The sequence below is a fragment of the Lineus longissimus genome, chromosome 1 (assembly GCF_910592395.1).
Source record: "Lineus longissimus chromosome 1, tnLinLong1.2, whole genome shotgun sequence".
Lineage (NCBI taxonomy): Eukaryota > Metazoa > Nemertea > Pilidiophora > Heteronemertea > Lineidae > Lineus > Lineus longissimus.
The window spans coordinates 25,340,333-25,358,677 of NC_088308.1; the positions used below are offsets into that span (position 1 = coordinate 25,340,333).

Sequence of the window (18,345 nt, forward strand, 5' to 3'; positions counted from 1 at the left end):
TAGCCCAGGGCAGACCAACAAAGTACCTACATCTCATTGCATGTGAACCGTGTACTAGGCTTTTCTGTATGGATGCATAATATGTATGTATATCTTACAGTAAAAACAGAGCATGCACTGCGGACAACCAAGAGTGGACCACGTGCGTTTATTGACATCACGTGACCTGCTATCGCGGCTTGGATATAACATTACCGTGGTTTACGGAACTGCCCGAGCTCTTGCCGGCTCTTCTGTCAAATGAACTCCTTCCGACAAAAATGGGTCATATTTTGCTTTGGGTTCAATTTCATCTAATTCGGGTTATTAACAATTTGTGAAACTGATTCAGTGTGCACCTGTATGATTCAAAGACACACTGTAACTGAAGTTATTAATCATAAAATGCCAGGTAGGGGAGAGAATGAGATAATTTCATCCTAAATATCCCAACATTGTAATTGTTGTATAGAGAGGTTTCGCGACGTAATGAAAACGTAAACGATGACGCTACCAATACCATAGCACTGGTCGAGTTGGTAAATTCTTAGAGTTACCAGACTAGTAATATGCACTGATCAATTCTCCAATGACATTTTTGTTCATGTTTGTACTCCCTGTTACAGAAATCACAAAATGTATTGTAACTAAGGCTTGTTTAAGGGGTTGAGACTGGGATTCATATATCGGTACTATCAGTCCTCCATAAAATGAATGTTTTCGGTCCATTGGGTTATTTCTCAAAGATCCCCCACCGCATTGAGTTATTTTTTTGTGAAGTACTCAAAAATAAATTGGATGAACCCTTTTGAATTTGATAGGCCTAGGTCTACATTCATTACATGAACTTATGCATAAAGGCCGTATATTCTGGTGTCAGTGTATAAATATTGTGCTGGTCTCCTCACAGATTAAGTTAGGTTATGAATAAAATTGGTTGGTCAACATGCTGCTAACACAACATCTTACTAATTGTTATGAATATATGAATGAGGTGATTACATTGTCAGAGCCACACACAAAAGCGTTCCCGGTATGGTCCCACTCCATCTGATCAGCTGATCACCTGATTGGCTGAGAATTCAAGAGGTGTGCGTTGATGGATTGCTAGTGCGACTGTACTCGGTCATGGTCTAGACTACTGGGGTTCTGTGCCATAGATGAAATAAGGTTCAGTTTGATAAAAAAACTGGAGTTAAAAGGCAAGCTTGCTTTGGTTTTGTGTTATTTGCTAATTTAATTTCATACCAAGCTGTGGTAAGTATGGATTTCTGAAATTTGTGACTTTCTTAATTATTTCAGGTTTTTATTTATCATTCTTCATTCAATGATACAGTCCGGCCCCCTCGATCCTTACCCTGATAACTTTTATGACTCTCACCGACAAAAATAATACTGGTTAGGCCTAAGTTACAGGAACTGTTTGCTTCAGATTTTCTTCATGGGATGTGTTTTTGGGGAAACAATCATATTTGATATAAAAAATTTCATTGGATTTTAACTTGGGAGATGATTTTCCAATTGTCAAATCTTGAAAAAAATCATTCATGGGGACATTTTCTACTGTAGTACTTCTACACCCCGAGCCTGCTATTTTCTAGGGACACGTGTATTTTGAGAACTCACCCGAGCATTCAGTTTGAGTTATTCATTCATTCTCTGAGTGTATGCCCCGGGTGTATGGGGTGATCTCGGATGAATGAGTCGTTGAATGCGTCCTAGTGTTGTTATCTGTTATGGGGTAGGGGGCAGCTGACCTCGTGCTTGCCTTGAATATGAAAACTGACTGACACTAATTTTTAAGGTGAATTTTGTACGAGTAATTGAATGCCCTTTCTGTACCTCAATGAGTATCAAACTTCAATGCAGCTGATGCATCACCGAGTCATATGCGAGCCCTATTTGTGTGTGGGAGGGGGGGCTGTTATTGTCCATCAGGCCAAATCTTGCAAACTGATCGAATTCCTTTCAAGTTTGGGTAAAATTCAAGTTTTTTCGATACTCGGTCACAGAAGAAAAAATCTTGCTTAAACATTCACATTTTCTCTACAGTTCATGTAGTCCCTTGATCTCCATGACATAATGCTATTGAATTAAAGTACAATCACCTTCATTCAGCAAATAAACCACGTGAACAAACTTATCTGCCTAGAAACATGAAGGTCTGCTTATCGTGATTTCTGAATGGACAATAGGCCATAACTCTCTAAATGAACAATCAAACCTCTTCAAATGAGTGTTATTTCCTTAACTTACTGATAACTTCTGTCTAAGTAAAGCAATAAACTTATTTCCTGATTAATCACCCATGTGTGCAACAGTACTTGTTGGAGTTGAATAGCAATTAAGGAATGGCAACTGGGTCAGAAGGTTCTTTTAAAATCTGTTAAATAATTTTTTTGATTGTCTTGTCTCGTCAATATCAGATAGCTGAATTGAATGGCGTGATGTAATTGTCTGCAAGTGCAACTGACATGACCTGCACTTGATATGACATGAGTTGGACATGTGCCTATTGTTCTTTTTGCTTCTGATCATGCTGTGCCGACCTTACATTCAAATAAGGGTAGGCCTGAAGAGTCAATTAGGATGGTTTATGAGCTTGTTATTCGGGGTCTTTGTCATTCGTGAATATTATATTGTCCTGGAAAGACTTACTATTTATGGTTCGATTGACAATTATGACTTCTGGTAATAACCTAAAAAAATTTCAGGCCTATCATATTTTACCCTCGAACCATTCTCCTGGTTCTGGTCGGCCGACAGGGACTTTTGCTGGTTTTAGGACTAAAGATGTTGTGTAATTGCATTTTCCAGCCTCCGGCTACTTTAAACCTTTTTTCAATTCATTTCAGAAGGTGTGAAGCGACACAAAATGCCGGCCTACTCCGATACGCCGGTGAATGGCACAGTGCTTGGAGAAGCTACTGCCGTGCCTCCATTGCCGGTAGATACGGTTATCAGCGGTATATCATGCCGTCTGCCCGAGTCTGACAATATGAAGGAGTTTAGGGATCATCTGATGAACGGCGAAGACATGGTGACTGACGATGGCAGGAGGTGGGAGCCAGGTAGGTCCAAATTTATCCACTTTGTGTATTTCACCATGCGCTATTCTTGCCCTAAGCTTTGACATTTTATGAATAAGCTTTTCTGCAAGTATGGAGTTGTCGATCGGGCACTCAGAGTCTGCTTCTCACCTTGGAGCTATTCTGGCCGGATGGACAACCTTAGCAAATGGATATGACTGTCTTTACCCTTGCGTCGTTCCCACTTTTCCCTGTCATCTCGCTACAGGTCTATTCGGGCTACCAGTTCGAAGTGGAAAACTAAAAGACTTGACCAAGTTTGATGCAGAATTCTTTGGAGTGCATCACAAACAAGCTAATACGATGGATCCACAGCTAAGAATGCTCCTTGAAGTGACCTATGAAGCTATAGTGGATGCAGGTGGGTGATATCAAAAAGTTGTTTTGAATCTTGTTCTAAATCTGTATACTTTTGAATTATCTGGGAGGTGATTGCTTGTCCTATGACTATGAATTATCCAGAAAGTTTTCTATGGAGACCAGGATATACCTCATCAAACCAAAGTGCTTGTGAACAGATACCATGCTCACGACCACTATAGAAATAGTACTTTGTATCAAAGAGTCGGAACTTGTTTGATTTCAGGATGCCACCCTGACACCATGAAAGGGTCCAGGACTGGTGTATTTGTTGGCGCCAGTGGCTCAGAAGCAAGAGAGGGATGGTCCACAGACCCAGAGACACTATCTGGTTACAGCATGTCTGGTGGATGTACAGCTATGTTTGCGAATAGGCTCTCATACTTCTTCGACTTCAAGGGTGAGTTCTAAGACAACGCTCTTGAGATTGCATTTAGGGGAAAAGTCATTACTGCTCCTACAATGTGAAGAATTGTAACGAGGAATAATTGCATATTGATTTTCTCTTCTCTGGCAAGGAGCCATTGGCTTTTGGCCCAGATGTTGCTGCACTCAATTTGTTCTTAAAAGTACGAGCACTTTAAAAAAGGAGGTTATTAATCAGCTTTTTTCAACTCCAATTATTACCTGGCTGTCCGATGTTGAGAACTACTCAAGAGTTGAGCAGATGATTAGTCACAGCATTGGGGAGTTTGAATTCAGGTCATTTGAGAGACAGTGCAGAATCAATCTGATTGCCTGTTGTCTGCTGTTCAAGATTAAAAAAAGACAATGACCCAAATCTTCTAGATTAGGATCTCAATGTCCTTATATCAATGCGTCATAATTGTAAAGAATCTTTTTTTGGAAAAAATCAAACTGCAATAGAAAAACCATCACACTTTGTATTCAGCTTGATACTGACTGTGTCCCTGATTTGCAGGTGGTGATAATAGGAATTGTCCATTTTTAGGTCCAAGTTATGTAGTAGATACAGCCTGTTCATCAAGCCTGATGGCCTTGGACCACGCCGTCCATGCCTTACGGACAGGCTTATGCGATTCAGCAGTCGTGGCCGGAGCATCAATCGCGATCAGGCCTAACACAGCATTACAGTTCAACCGACTCAACATGCTGTCACCAGATGGCACTTGTAAATCATTTGACGCGTCGGGTATGTTGAATGTCTTAAAACCTTTGTAAAATTTCCTGAAGATAAATGTCATCTGCTGATCCTGATAATTGGACGAACCTTGTTCACACAGTTAATGATCTGCTTCTCTTCAATTATTTTTCGAAAATATGGTTTGTGTGTCGTCTGCTGAAGAGTATTTGCCAGATGCTATGACTCTCCATTCCACTTTAAGTGCAGTGCACTCGGGAAGAGTGCAAGCAAACTTTTGTACCAATGTTAATCTTTTCATGCTTGCTTGCAGGTAACGGGTATTGTCGAAGTGAGGGTGTTGTAGCCATCCTAATCCAGAGGGCACCTTTAGCCAAGAGGATGTATGCTTCAGTCCTTGGCTCGGGAAACAATTCAGATGGATTCAAAAGCCAAGGTTTGCTTCATATTTTCGTTCATAACCCTGATATAAGTCAGTAGATTGGGCGTTGCCATGTTGTGACTGTACTCTTGAGAGAGGTCTGTATTAAGTGCCAAGTGGACCACGTGACAAAGTGACAAAATTCTCAAATTTGAGTTCAACAGATTTTTCACAGTTATTCATTTGAAGTGTAAAATAAAAGTGTGTCTGATTGAATTGACCTGAAAGCTCTTCGCTGATGATGCATTTACATTTCAGGCATAACATTTCCAAGTGGTGAAGTACAAAAACAGTTATTGATGAGTGTCTACAGCGATGCACACATTGACCCAGCCACAGTAGATTATGTAGAGGCTCATGGTACGGGAACCAAGGTCGGCGATCCACAAGAGCTCAACTCCATTGTTGATGTATTCTGCAAGGGACGCGAGGGCCCACTGAAGTTAGGGTCTGTCAAATCAAACATGGGCCATCCAGAACCGGCATCAGGTGGGTTGGTGTCATTGCCGCCGTAGGCAGTTTTCTTGTCAGCAAGGTTTGCTCTTGTAATCTCGGACACAATAATTGTATTAGTCACAAGCTACATATTTGATTGATGGGACTGTGCTGAGACAATTTGATTCCAAGAAGCAGTGCTGTAATTGTGTAGCCATTCTAATAATGCTGTGATAAAGAGTATCTTCCTTTGTTTCTAGGTCTTGCCGCACTTGCCAAGCTCCTGATCACTCTCGAAGAGGGTATAATTCCACCAAACCTACACTACAACACGCCAAACCCAGACATTCCTGCTCTCACCGATGGAAGAATAGAAGTCATAACCAAGCCAACTCCAATAAATGGCTCAACTGTTGGAATAAACTCATTCGGCTTCGGTGGTTCTAATGTCCACGCTGTGCTCAAGTCGGCAGCAAAAGAAACAATTCCTAGTCACCCAGCAGCAGACGCAACCCGTCTCTTCGTCTATTCATCAAGGACGGAAGAAGCTTTAGACGATCTCCTAACAGAGGTTCAGACACATTCAAAGAGTATTGAGCTCCATGCTCTTTACAATGAAACTACTATGACATCAACTGGCAGTCATCCATACAGAGGGTACTGTCTTCTCAACTCGGAGAAAGAAGTTAAAGAGACAGAGGTATGTTCAAAATATGAAAAAATCTACCTGATGCTGAAGGAGTGAATGACAGGTGATCTGTACACAGTCTCCATTTATTGTGGCATCCAGGTTTGAAATATGTTGTCTGATGCTTCTCAATATAGGTTTGTCAGTGTGCTCTTCAACAAATTTCAATCTTTCATGACCTAAATGCATTTTTGAAGTTAGTGCGTTTTCACTTCTAGTTAGGCTCCTATCTCATTCGTGTCTTATCTTTCAGATATGTGGTACAGAGAAGCGACCAGTGTGGTATGTGTTCTCAGGCATGGGCACCCAGTGGCCCGGCATGGGACGCGACCTGATGGACATCGACGTCTTCCATCAATCCATCATGAAATCTGACATCGTCTTGAGGCCCTATGGGATCAGCCTGTATGACCTCTTAATGAAAGGAGATGAGAAGGCCTTTGACAACACACTTAACTCGTTTGTAGGTGTTGCTGCTATACAGGTAAGAAGGTTATTTATCATGGTCTTCTGGTCAGAACTTGTGGCTTTTGTTTCAATTGATCTGGCGTCTACCTATCATATTTAACCTTCGGAGGCAGGGCTGGAATTGCATTGTCTCCTTGTCCTTCGCCTGCTCAGTATTGGTCTCCTTTTGAAATGCTTTCTTGAGTCAAAATTGAAAACACTTGAATTTGCTCTCATTTCTGCTGGTCACTGAGGGACCAATGTCTCTTGGAAATCTTAGAGTAAGCCTGATTCATATGACAAACATCGCCTTTTACATGCTGTGTTCTGCTCATTCTACAGGTCGGTCTTGTAGACATCTTACGGACAATAGGCATGAAACCTGATGGTATTGTCGGACATTCAGTAGGAGAGTTGGGATGTGGTTATGCCGATGGGTGCCTCTCAGCAGAGGAGACTGTTCTTGCTGCTTACTGGCGAGGCCGCTGTGTTCAGGAGGCTAAGCTACCGCCTGGTGGAATGGCTGCAGTTGGTGAGTGAAAGTATACTTGGCAACCGTTGCTCTGATTTGTGGTTAGTTATACTATTGACTGTATAACGTATAGGATCCTATTGCATATCTAAAGATATCTCTTTTGAAATTTCACATTGTGAGTATGTAAATGTCAAGATCTGTTTCGCAGATGAGACGATGTACTGTTATGGATTATGTTTTGTCTCCTAGGTTTGACTTGGGAAGAAGCTAAGAAGCGCTGCCCTGCTGGTGTAGTCCCTGCTTGCCATAATGCTGTGGATACTGTGACGGTCTCGGGGCCTGAACAACTGGTGCTAGACTTTGTCGATGAGCTGAAAGCAGAGGGAGTATTTGCCAAGGCTGTCAACAGTGCTGGCACAGCATTCCATTCAAGATACATGGCAGATATTGCACCGTCTCTGAAAGCTGCCCTAGATAAGGTAGGTCAGATGATGCTCATTTCAGGTGGGAAATTTTGGAGTGGGCTTGTCCTAGGTGATACGAGGCGGCATTTGATGTGGACACAAAGAATGGCACTGCTGTAAATGAAGTGACAGCAAGTCTCCGACAGGATTCTTGTCCATAAATTGACCACTTGCCCAATTGGACAAGGATTTGAGGATCGGAAGTGATAGCCCTGGAATGACACCGAGGTGATCTAATTTTGAAACAAATTGAGAATAACCTGCTTATCCCGACAATGAGGTCATTTTGTTACATGTTTTGCAGGTTATAAAGACGAGGCGTCCTCGTACCTCCAGATGGATTAGCACCTCCATCCCTCAAACACAATGGGACACTGACCTGGCCCGATACTCCTCATCCGAATATTACGTCAACAATCTTGTCAGTCCAGTCTTGTTCCAAGAAGGCTTGCATCTTATCCCAAGGAATGCAGTGATGGTGGAGATTGCCCCCCACTGTCTGCTGCAGGCCATCTTGAAGAGATCTCTAGGGACAGGATGTGTCTTTACGGGGCTAATGAAGAGGGGACATCAGAATAATCAGGAGTTTCTTTTTTCAAACATTGGAAAGTAAGTTGTTTAGGGTAATTTACATTAACAACAATGCAAGTTAATTGAAAAAAGGGTTGAGATAGTGTTCTAACATGGCATAGAAACAAATTGATTGCTGAATTATCTATCTGTGTAAACATTTGACACCTATTCGTTTCAGGTGCTACATGAATGGTGTCAACCTCAACCCTCTGAAACTCTACAAACCAGTCGAGTTCCCGGTATCCCGGGGCACCCCAATGATATCACCGACAATCCGCTGGGACCACCTACACTCCTGGGACGTACCCGATGCTGATGTTTACATCCAAGGCGGTGGTTCTCACGGTGGCTGCATTTACGAGATCAAGATGTCGTTAGATTCAGAAGACGAGTACTTGGAGGGCCATAAGATCGATGGACGGGTGTTGTTCCCAGCGACAGGGTACATGGTGTTGGCTTGGAGAACGTTAGCCATGATTCATGGTCAGATGTATGAACAGATGCCAGTTGCATTAGATGATGTTAACATCCACAGGGCGACTATCATGCCAGAGGAAGGTACGAGACTCTGCTCAGCCTAGTCTGGGGTCTAGAAAATTGTGGGGAGCTTTTGGTTCAAGCATGCATGCAATCATTGCTTGAGTACAGATTGCGAGTAATTAACAAGGGAATTGGTGTCAACCATTGAGGCAGATGTTATAATACTATAGATAGGATTTTGGCTAAACTGCCATGCTCCCACCCTGCTCCCTGTCTTAACCTGTTTTATGCTGCTCACTCACTTCAGGTATTGTCAAGTTTGAGGTGAACATCATCCACGGCACAGGCGAATTTGAGGTGATGGAGAGTGGTACGGTTGCAGCAAGTGGTAAGATTAGCCCTCTGGAGGGGCCAGTCAACAGGTTCCCAGTACATGTGGGTGGTGAGGAGGCCGTGGACTTGATACAGCTATCTTCTGAGGACATTTACAAGGAGTTGAGACTGAGGGGGTATGATTATGGTCCAACATTCCAGGGCATAGTGTTGGTGAACAATACAGGTGAGGTTCATATTTGTTGGTACTAGTTCCACTATTCTGTAAGAGCTGCCTCTGCAAACTAGCTTCAATGCTAAAACCTTGGTTGCTCCTCTGACAGACTTGTTTCATCTAGCCATTGGCAGTTGGATGAAGTAAGGGTTTTGCCTTCTAATCATATGCTTAGGAGCTTGAAGCCAGTTTGAGAGAATGTCAAAATGGATGATTTACCCAGAGATAATATAATTCATGAAGCTAAAGGGTACCACCAAAGAGTGTTTGTTGAGACCAATGGTAATGTTGGTAGACTTGACAGTCATAATCATTCAGGACAGCTTCTGTGTTGCCTAATTGTCTAAAGCCTTCGAGAATTATAATTTGAGCATATTCCTTCCTTGATCTTGTTCTGTTTAACCATACATATCTTGTCTTTCCAGGGACAGATGGTGCATTACTCTGGGCTGACAACTGGATCTCCTTCCTCGACACGATGATGCAGACATCAGTCTTGAGTCACGAAGGGAGAAGTCTCCGTCTGCCGACCAGGATCAAGTCACTTCGGATTGACCCAATCAAACACATGACTTGTATGAAGCGATTGGAAGAGAAAGAAGGTTGGTGAATAAAATTGTACCTGTACTCTTCCGCAGTTCACCTTATCACCCTTTGGAGTGGTTTTGGCGAAAGTTGACTCCATTTTGCAGCAATTGAGGAGTTTAAGTTATACTGTACACTGGCTCCATTGACATCCTTCGGTGCTGTTGCAGAATTCTTCTGTGCACCCTCTCCTCAAGTCATGTGAAATAGTTGTACATCCGTATGTAGGTTTCTATGGTGTGTATGGTCATTGGTTCTTTTGTCCCTACTCCTTGTAGAAAACTTCTTTCCTCTTAATTTCAGTCTTTGATGTACATGTTGATAACGACCTTGACATTTGCCAGTCTGGGTGTGTAGAAATACTTGGGCTTCATGCAACCGTCGCTCCGCGAAGACACCACCATGAACAGCTATCATTGGAGGAGTTCCATTTCATACCAAATATGGAAGAAAACACATCGACCAGTGATAAATCATTACTTGAATATCTGCAGAACTGTGAAAGTGCAATCTGTGAATCATTACACAAGACCCTTTCCGGGACAACGGAAATCCCCAACCGGGCACCGTTGGAGAAGTTAGTTGCCAGTGGCCCAAAGGATTCCTCCAACCTCGCCCAATATTCTGACCGGCCTGAGTGCTCACTTGCGAAGATCATCCAAGAGACATTCTGTAAAGACTGTACCTCGTTATCAAATACTGCCAACTCGTTGAAAGATTTCCATGGAAAGTTAAAAAATGATTGGTTGCTAGGCAACATGTTTAAAGAACGTCTGCTGAAACCTTGCTTGGATCTCGTCCTGGAGAATTCAGCGCAAACAAAATTAAAAGTTGTGGAGTTATCTCAAGATGGACATATATGCGATAAAGTTATCCCGTTGCTCAACTCTCAGCCCTTGGTTACCGTTGACTACGTCATAGCTTGCCCAGATCCTGAAGTATTCTCCCAAGAGGAGCTGCAATCTTACGGTGCACAAAGCCATGCTTGGTCATTTAATGACACGGCAGATAATGGAATCACGAAAGCTAACTTAGTCATTGCAGACGACATTCTTAGACATCAGGCAGACGTGGCCGGGTCCTTGAATCGGGTCACATCCATCATGAAAGATGATGGCTTCCTTCTGATTCATGAATACACCGAAAACTTCCTCCTCCCGACCTGCCTGTTCAATCTTTGTGGTGTTGCAAACTCGGTATCATCAAGGATGTTCTGTGCTACAAAGTCGTGGGAGTCTCAATTAGAATCAAGTGGATTAGAAATCGTCTGCCAAAAATCTGATGGACTTCTAGGAACATTGTTTTTGTGTCGACTGAAGCAGACAACAGACTTCAACGTCAAAACTGTCAATGTAAATGAGCTGACTTTTGATTGGGTGGAACCGTTTAAGTACGAACTGCAGATGTTGCAGACGGCACCTGCTGAGCAGAGGTTATGGTTGGTGTCTGACTGTAGTACCAATGGTGTTGTCGGCCTCGTAAACTGTTTACGACAGGAGCCAGGAGGTGACAGAATCAGGTAAGTTGACTAGAGATACTTTTGCAAGAACGCTTCTTCCAATGAAGATTGATGTTGGTGAATTGTGCTTCATTGGTCCTCAGGCTGGGTACTTCTTCTGAGTACCAGAATCCTCTTAAAAGCTTGCACTCCTTGCAGAATGGCCAAACAACTTGGATATTGTTCCGTTTGTATGATTTGATTTGATTTTGTTTTTCCAGATGTGCATTTATCAGCAATACTCAGAAAAACTCTTCCAAGCCAGACCTGTCTCCTGAGAGTGAGACATGGAAGATGCTTGTCCAGAGAGACATGGTCATGAATATCTACAGAGATGGTGAATGGGGGACGTTGAGACATATATCCACTGCCATTGGTAAGTTAAGGATAGGTCTTTCCAATGGGCCTAGAATAAGACAATGATAGTTAGTGCCTGAATCGTACCAATTGGGATCATGGGATGCATTCCATTCATACTCATACTGACCTCGTTCCGTTTTGAAAATGTTCTTAATATTTTTGTTTTACAGGTGCCGATTGGTGCCATATTGACATCCCCACTGCCTACGTCAATGTTCTGACCAGAGGTGACCTATCAAGTTTACGATGGATTGAATCGCCACTCAAATTCTTTGTCCCAGAGGAAAACCCTGGGAAGGAATTGTGTGATGTCTACTACACATCCTTGAACTTCCGTGACATCATGCTGGCAACAGGAAAACTCCCACCGGACGCTATCCCAGGTCATATGGCGATGCAGGATTGTATTCTTGGGATGGAGTTCTCGGGGCGAGATACATCTGGACAAAGAATCATGGGCTTGCTAGCAGCCAAGGTTAGTATCCTTCATGGCCCTTGAGGTGCTGTAGCCCTGTGTTGTCTTTGTTAACCCGAGGCTTCCATTGTGCACTAACTTACTTCATTCGTGGTCATTGTTAAGCAGAAGGCATGTTTCGTTCTTTGCGAAAAACCTTTCCTCTGATGAGAAATGCTTTAGAAAAATGCCCTTGGTACATTCAAGATTGTCAACTGGATAATGTATTCATGTCTGACTTTTCATCTTTAACTATGTTATGCTTTCTCATTTAAGGGACTTGCTACAGTAGTTGATGTAGACCAACACTTCAAGTGGCCAGTGCCTGCAGGCTGGAGTCTAGAAGAAGCCGCAACTGTCCCCGTAGTCTACACAACAGTTTATTATGCGTTAGTGGTCAGGGGAAGAATAAGAAAGGGGGATAAAGTCCTGATCCATTCTGGTAGCGGCGGTGTTGGCCAGGCGGCAATCTCTGTTGCCACACATTTTGGCTGCGAGGTCTTCACAACGGTTGGAACGAAGGAGAAGAGAGAGTACTTGAAGAAGAGGTTCCCAGGTTTGCCTGATGACCACATCAGTAATTCCAGGGACACTTCTTTTGAGTATGACTTCCTCAAGGTCACAAAGGGCAAAGGTGAGTTACCGAAAAACTTGCCGAAAGTTCCTTGGCTCACAAGTGAGCGACGGGTCTTGTTGTGCGTGATAGACATAGGTCTAAATAGCTAAATATGTCCTTTCTTTTGCCTCCAGGTGTCGATGTTGTGCTAAACTCGTTGGCTGAAGAGAAGCTCCAGGCCAGTTTGAGGGTGTTGGCTCCACATGGGAGATTCCTTGAAATTGGAAAATATGATCTGTCCAAAAACACACCTTTAGGTAAGTTGATCATCTTGGCACCTTTGTCTAATTAGAGGTTTAAAGTTTGTAATGTTTGGTAACAAAACAATTTTCCTAACTAGGAATAGGATAAGAGTGATGACCAAGTTAAGTTGAAATGTTGTACAAAAAATATATCATCTCTCTCCTCAGGCATGTCTCTGTTCCTAAAGAATATCAGTTTCCATGGCATTCTGCTCGATGCTCTATTTGAAGAGGGCAACCAGGACTGGCAGACTGTATCCAACTTGATGATGGACGGGATCATGAGTGGTGCTGTGAAGCCGCTGCCCACCACAGTGTTCGACAAGGATGACCTGGAGGGGGCATTCAGATTCATGGCACAGGGAAAACATATTGGGAAGGTGTTGTTGAAGGTAAGGTGAGATGATATTGGGTTAAACAACATCTCTCTTAAATCGAGAAAAAACTAAGATGGCCTAAACAAAACAGGATTGAGGTTATGACTTGTTTTCATTCTGTACACCAAGAAATTCAGTGAGACCTTCTTCATAATTGGACAATCCTAATGAATTGTGAAGTTTCCCTCGTCACTTTTGTTTTCTGATCAAATATCTTTCCTTCAGATAAGAGAGGAGGAACCCAAAGCCGTGACCATCCCAGCACCGGTCAATGTCCGAGCCATACCAAGGACTGCCTGCCATCCTGACAAAGTCTACATCATCACTGGAGGCCTTGGTGGGTTTGGCCTTGAGTTGTGCCAGTGGCTCATCGAAAGAGGTGCTAAGAGAATAATCCTGACGTCCAGATCAGGGGTTCGTACCGGCTACCAGTCACAGCGGCTCAGAATCTGGCACGAGATGGGAATTCAGGTCAACACGTCCAAGATCAACACAACAACATTAGAGGAGACAGAACGTTTGATTGCTGAAGCCAAGAAGATGGGGCCTGTTGGTGGAATATTCCATCTTGCTATGGTAAGTTTGAACCTTCTCGACCTTCTCGGGATGTTGGTGAAATCTTTTGCCAAGTGCTGGACAGTGGGGTTGTCATGAAGTTAGAACTGACAAACCCTATCGACATAAACATTCGCTTGTACTGTAAGCTGTCGATGGACAAACTCTTGTGGTACAATTAGTTTCATATTTGATTTGATTTCGGGTCAGAACCTGAATTGACTTCTTCAATAGGTTCCTGTGATAGATTTTCATGCTTCCATTGAAATCTTTTCAGGTTCTCCAAGATGGATTCTTTGAAAACCAAACTCAAGAAATGTTCCAAAAAGTGTCGGAAACCAAAGTCACAGGAACATATAACCTAGACCATGTGACGAGGGACATTTGCAAGGAACTCGATTGGTTTGTCGCCTTCTCCTCGATCAGTTGTGGACGTGGCAATGCCGGGCAGGCAAATTACGGCTTTGCCAACTCATATATGGAACGGGTGTGTGAACAGAGACGAGCTGATGGCTACCCAGGTAAGCACTGATGTTGGAACATCGTCTTTTATTATAGCCAGCACTAGGGCTTGCAAGGATACACATTTTGTCAAAGTGCTCATGCAAACTTAGACAAGTTTATGGGTTTACTCAATACACATGTTGGAATTCAGAGATTCAGTTGTCCAACCTCTTCAAACTATCTTGTTTCAGGTCTTGCAATCCAATGGGGTGCCATAGGTGATGTTGGTATCATCCTGAACACGATGGGAGGAAATGATACCGTGATCGGTGGCACCCTCCCCCAGAGGATCAACTCGTGTATGTCAACCTTGGACCACTTCCTACACCAGTCACATCCGGTCGTCTCCAGTTTCGTGATGGCAGAAAAACTCATCAAGACGAAAGATTCAGCGGCGAAACATGCGAATCTAGTCAGCGCTGTGGCTAATATCCTTGGTGAGTAAACATTTTGCAGTATTCGAAACAGGAATTCTTCACCCACTATGGATACCGGCATAGGAAAAGTGGCATTGACAAAGCAGTTCTATTGTATGTGCAAATGTAGCCATACCGGTAACACAACAGCATCAGTGCTTTGTGGTATGCAGCAGATTTCATTTCTTAATGACTCATCAAACTTCTGCTTTCAGGTGTCAAAGATCCTTCTACAATCAAACCAGACATCATGCTGGCAGACATGGGCCTCGACTCGCTCATGGGCGTCGAGGTCAAGCAGACGTTAGAACGAGACTTTGACCTTCACCTTGCCATGCAGGAGATACGGCAGCTAACATTCACCAAACTACGCGAGATTGCTCACAATGTTGCTGAGGCAGAGGAACGGAAGAGTCATGAACCTGTTGAGAAGATGGCTCGAGCGCCAAGCTTCAACGATAGTGGTGTTCAGTTGAGATATGACCCAGAACACATCATGCCAACAGAGACAGTTGTTCTACTCAATAGTGAGACAGAGGGGGTACCACTATTTGTAGTGCATCCCATAGAGGGTAAGTTCATTGCGTTAAAGTACTGTTATGTGATGTTTGGTATTTGTTTTATTAACGTCACATAGACCCCAGTATCCCCCAGTATCCCCCAGCATCATAAATTCTTCATAAAGGTGAGTTTCATTACTATCCTGTTTTAGTTGAGATAAACTCACCAATGGAGAGGTATGGATTGCGAGTGCATTTGCTCAAAACCAGTGTCTTTAAGAGCAGTGATCCTGAGACCTTTGAGGGATTAAACAGTGAGCGACCAGAACACAAGTAACATGTCCTATTGAAGATATTTGCTTTCACTTGCAGGAACGACTCTCTCCATTGAACCACTCCTTGCCAAACTAAACTGCCCTGCCTACGGCATCCAGTGTACAGAAGAAACTCCGCTGGACTCCATACCAGACCTAGCTGCTTACTACATCAAATCTCTGCAGACCATCCAACCTAAAGGCCCTTATAGACTAGCTGGGTATTCGTTTGGAGCAATGGTAGCATTTGAGATGTCGATCCAACTCAAGGCAGTAAAATCGGATGTTGAAAGTTTAATTTTACTGGATGGTTCGCATTCATTTGTAAAGGCATACACATCACAGCATCAACTGAAGATGGTCCCTGGAGATAGCGCTGAGAGGGAGAGTGAGGCCATGTGTGCCTTCGTCATGCAGTTCATGAAGTTAAACTACTCTGATGTAAGTGTAAGCTTCTACAGCGCTGAATTGATGTCTATCAGATTGAATTCGAAAGCGTGGGTGTATAAAACCGTGCGTTGGCTGTGTATGAGTTTGAGCAGAGATGATGTGCCAGATCCAGATCTGAGCCTGAGCCCCATTGTCTAATCTTGCAGCTCAAGTCAGCATGCCATTTATTCCTAAACTAACTCTATTGACATATTTTGAAATTGATGTGTCATTTTCAGTTATTTGAAGAACTACTCCAGCAACCTACCTTGGAGGACCGATTAAAACACACAACACAGTGCCTCATATCAACACACCAATTCCCAAGTGCGGACGACTTAATGGCAGCTGCCCACTCCTTTTATCTCAAACTTCTTGCTGCTGACAAGTACTGGCCAGATGTTACATATTATGGAAACATTACATTGTTGAAAGCAACGGATGGTCTCGCCCAGAGTAAAGTGTTGGGAGAGGACTATGGACTTGGAGAGGTAGGTCTAGCTGGATGCTTTTTGACGAATAGTTGTAGAACGGTAGAAACGTTTCAACAAGTGTGTAAGGAGTCGGGAGCAACAAAGTATGATATAGTAGCAGGGTTTGGATTACGAATATATAGTCCCTTGAGTAGTTATGAGCCCCTTGTTTTTGGACCCCTGGTCACCTCTAACTTTGTTAGCTAAACATGTGTGTACTCAGTCTTGAAACAAATTTAAGAATCTAGATAAAAAATGTAATCCAAAGAAATATATGAATATCACTGTCTTATTTCAGGTCTGTGTTGGTAAGATAGCCATCCACAACATCAGTGGAAACCACGAGTCGTTCGTCCTCAGAGAAGAAGCTGCCGATGTCATGAATGAGACCTTGAAAGTCTGAACAAGTTGCTGAGAGAATCAGTTATTTTGTTGAACAAACATATTATGAATGAACCTGCTAAAGGATGAGGTCTTTCCAGATGTTGCAATGTCGCCATGTTTTTAGCTCACCTCTTAGCAGAGGTGAGCTTATCCCATACCGTGGCGTCCGTCGTCCGTCGTCGTCGTCGTCGTCGTCGTCGTCGTCGTCGTCCGTCGTCCGTTAGCAGGGCACGTTTCGTAACTGTTAGAGCTATTGAGTTGAAACTTGGTACACATGTACCCTTATGTAATGACACCTGGGAGACCAAGTTTCGGTCCGATTCGTTTCATGGTTTGGCCACCAGGGGGACAAACGTTAAAAGTGAAAATATGCAATATCTCCCTTAATAGTAGTCGGGAAATTTTGAAAAAAATATGGTAGGTACTTCTAGCAAAGGTGCATCATATATCCTCCGGGTTTTTGATTTGACCTCCTTTTCAAGGTCACAGAGGTCAAATGGTGTAAATTAGCCGTTAGGATGTAACGATGGCACGTTTCTAAACTGCAATGACTATTGATACCAAATTTGGTACACATTTACCCCTTAGTCAGGTGATCTCAGGGACCAAAGTTTGGTCCAATATGATTCACCACTTGACCACCAGGGGGCAAAATCCCAAAACCTTAAAAATGTGATTACCGGTATTCCTTAACTTCTTGCCCGATTGCCACCAATTTGATATCATGGGTACATCTAACCACCATACAGTATATGTCACACAGGTTTTTAATTTGACCTTCTTGTCAAGGTCACAGAGGTCAAATGGCGTAAATTCGCCGTCAGGCCGTAACTATGGCACGTTTCTTAACTGCAATGACTATTGATCACAAATTAAGTACACATGTACCCCTTGGTCAGGTGATCTCAGGTACCGAAGTTTGGTGAGATCTGATTTGCCGTTTGGCCTCCAGGGAGGGGGCCAAATCCTAAATTCTTCAAAATGCCATTATTCCTAGTAATGACTTGCCCGATTGGCACCAATTTTATGTCATAGGTACATCTAATTCTAACAACCTTTCAATGTGTCACCCGGGTCTTCTTTGATTTGACCTACTTTTCAAGGTCACAGAGGTCGAATGTACTGTAAATTGGCCATTTTGGGGAAATTGTAATTGCTTGGACCTACATCAAACCTAACACTACATGACACAAGACCATGCTCTTTGTCCATCTTTCCTCCACATGAGGTGAGCACAATGGCCCTGGCCATTTCATCTTTTGATTCCGTACAGTTCAGATACGGAAATGCATGCTTTTACCAAAGAGTTTTTGCCGAAAGAATGTTCTTTCTGTGTAAGTTTTTTAACACAATCACTGGGCGGACTAAGCTATGACCAGACTGGGGTTCAATTCAGTGACCCTTATATTGTGAGCCGGATGCCCTAATGCACTTCGTCACTGCACTTGCAAAACTCAAGCACTCACTGCTTGCAAAAGTTTTGAGCTCGATTAGTTAGCCATGACCATACTAGGGCCCCCATGCAAGTATTGAATATTGGCTAATAATGATACCTCCTAGACTGATGATCTCGATAAT

General features: G+C 43.1%; 1 protein-coding gene across 4 annotated transcripts; it reads left to right on the forward strand.

Moving 5' to 3' along the window:
• The first annotated feature begins 252 nt into the window (after window positions 1-252).
• On the forward strand, window positions 253-17,159 carry LOC135493931 (fatty acid synthase-like). Of its 4 annotated transcripts, none has more exons than XM_064781604.1 (28): window positions 253-391; window positions 2,835-3,050; window positions 3,277-3,429; window positions 3,655-3,828; window positions 4,381-4,581; window positions 4,844-4,966; window positions 5,210-5,440; window positions 5,647-6,086; window positions 6,328-6,558; window positions 6,864-7,053; window positions 7,246-7,475; window positions 7,765-8,069; window positions 8,212-8,591; window positions 8,821-9,072; window positions 9,486-9,662; window positions 9,949-11,164; window positions 11,365-11,519; window positions 11,674-11,978; window positions 12,234-12,591; window positions 12,708-12,830; window positions 12,984-13,207; window positions 13,418-13,768; window positions 14,025-14,268; window positions 14,443-14,688; window positions 14,883-15,239; window positions 15,540-15,922; window positions 16,150-16,401; window positions 16,682-17,159. In XM_064781604.1, exons 1-28 carry the CDS (start codon window positions 343-345, stop codon window positions 16,784-16,786), a joined length of 7,671 nt encoding a protein of 2,556 aa, XP_064637674.1. In that variant the 5' UTR covers window positions 253-342; the 3' UTR covers window positions 16,787-17,159. The 4 variants fall into 4 exon arrangements, with proteins under 4 accessions (XP_064637674.1, XP_064637691.1, XP_064637701.1 ...); XM_064781621.1 differs by lacking the exon at window positions 253-391 and adding an exon at window positions 1,119-1,236; XM_064781631.1 differs by lacking the exon at window positions 253-391 and adding an exon at window positions 1,119-1,236 and having other exon boundaries at window positions 2,838-3,050.
• Window positions 17,160-18,345: the final 1,186 nt, after the last annotated feature.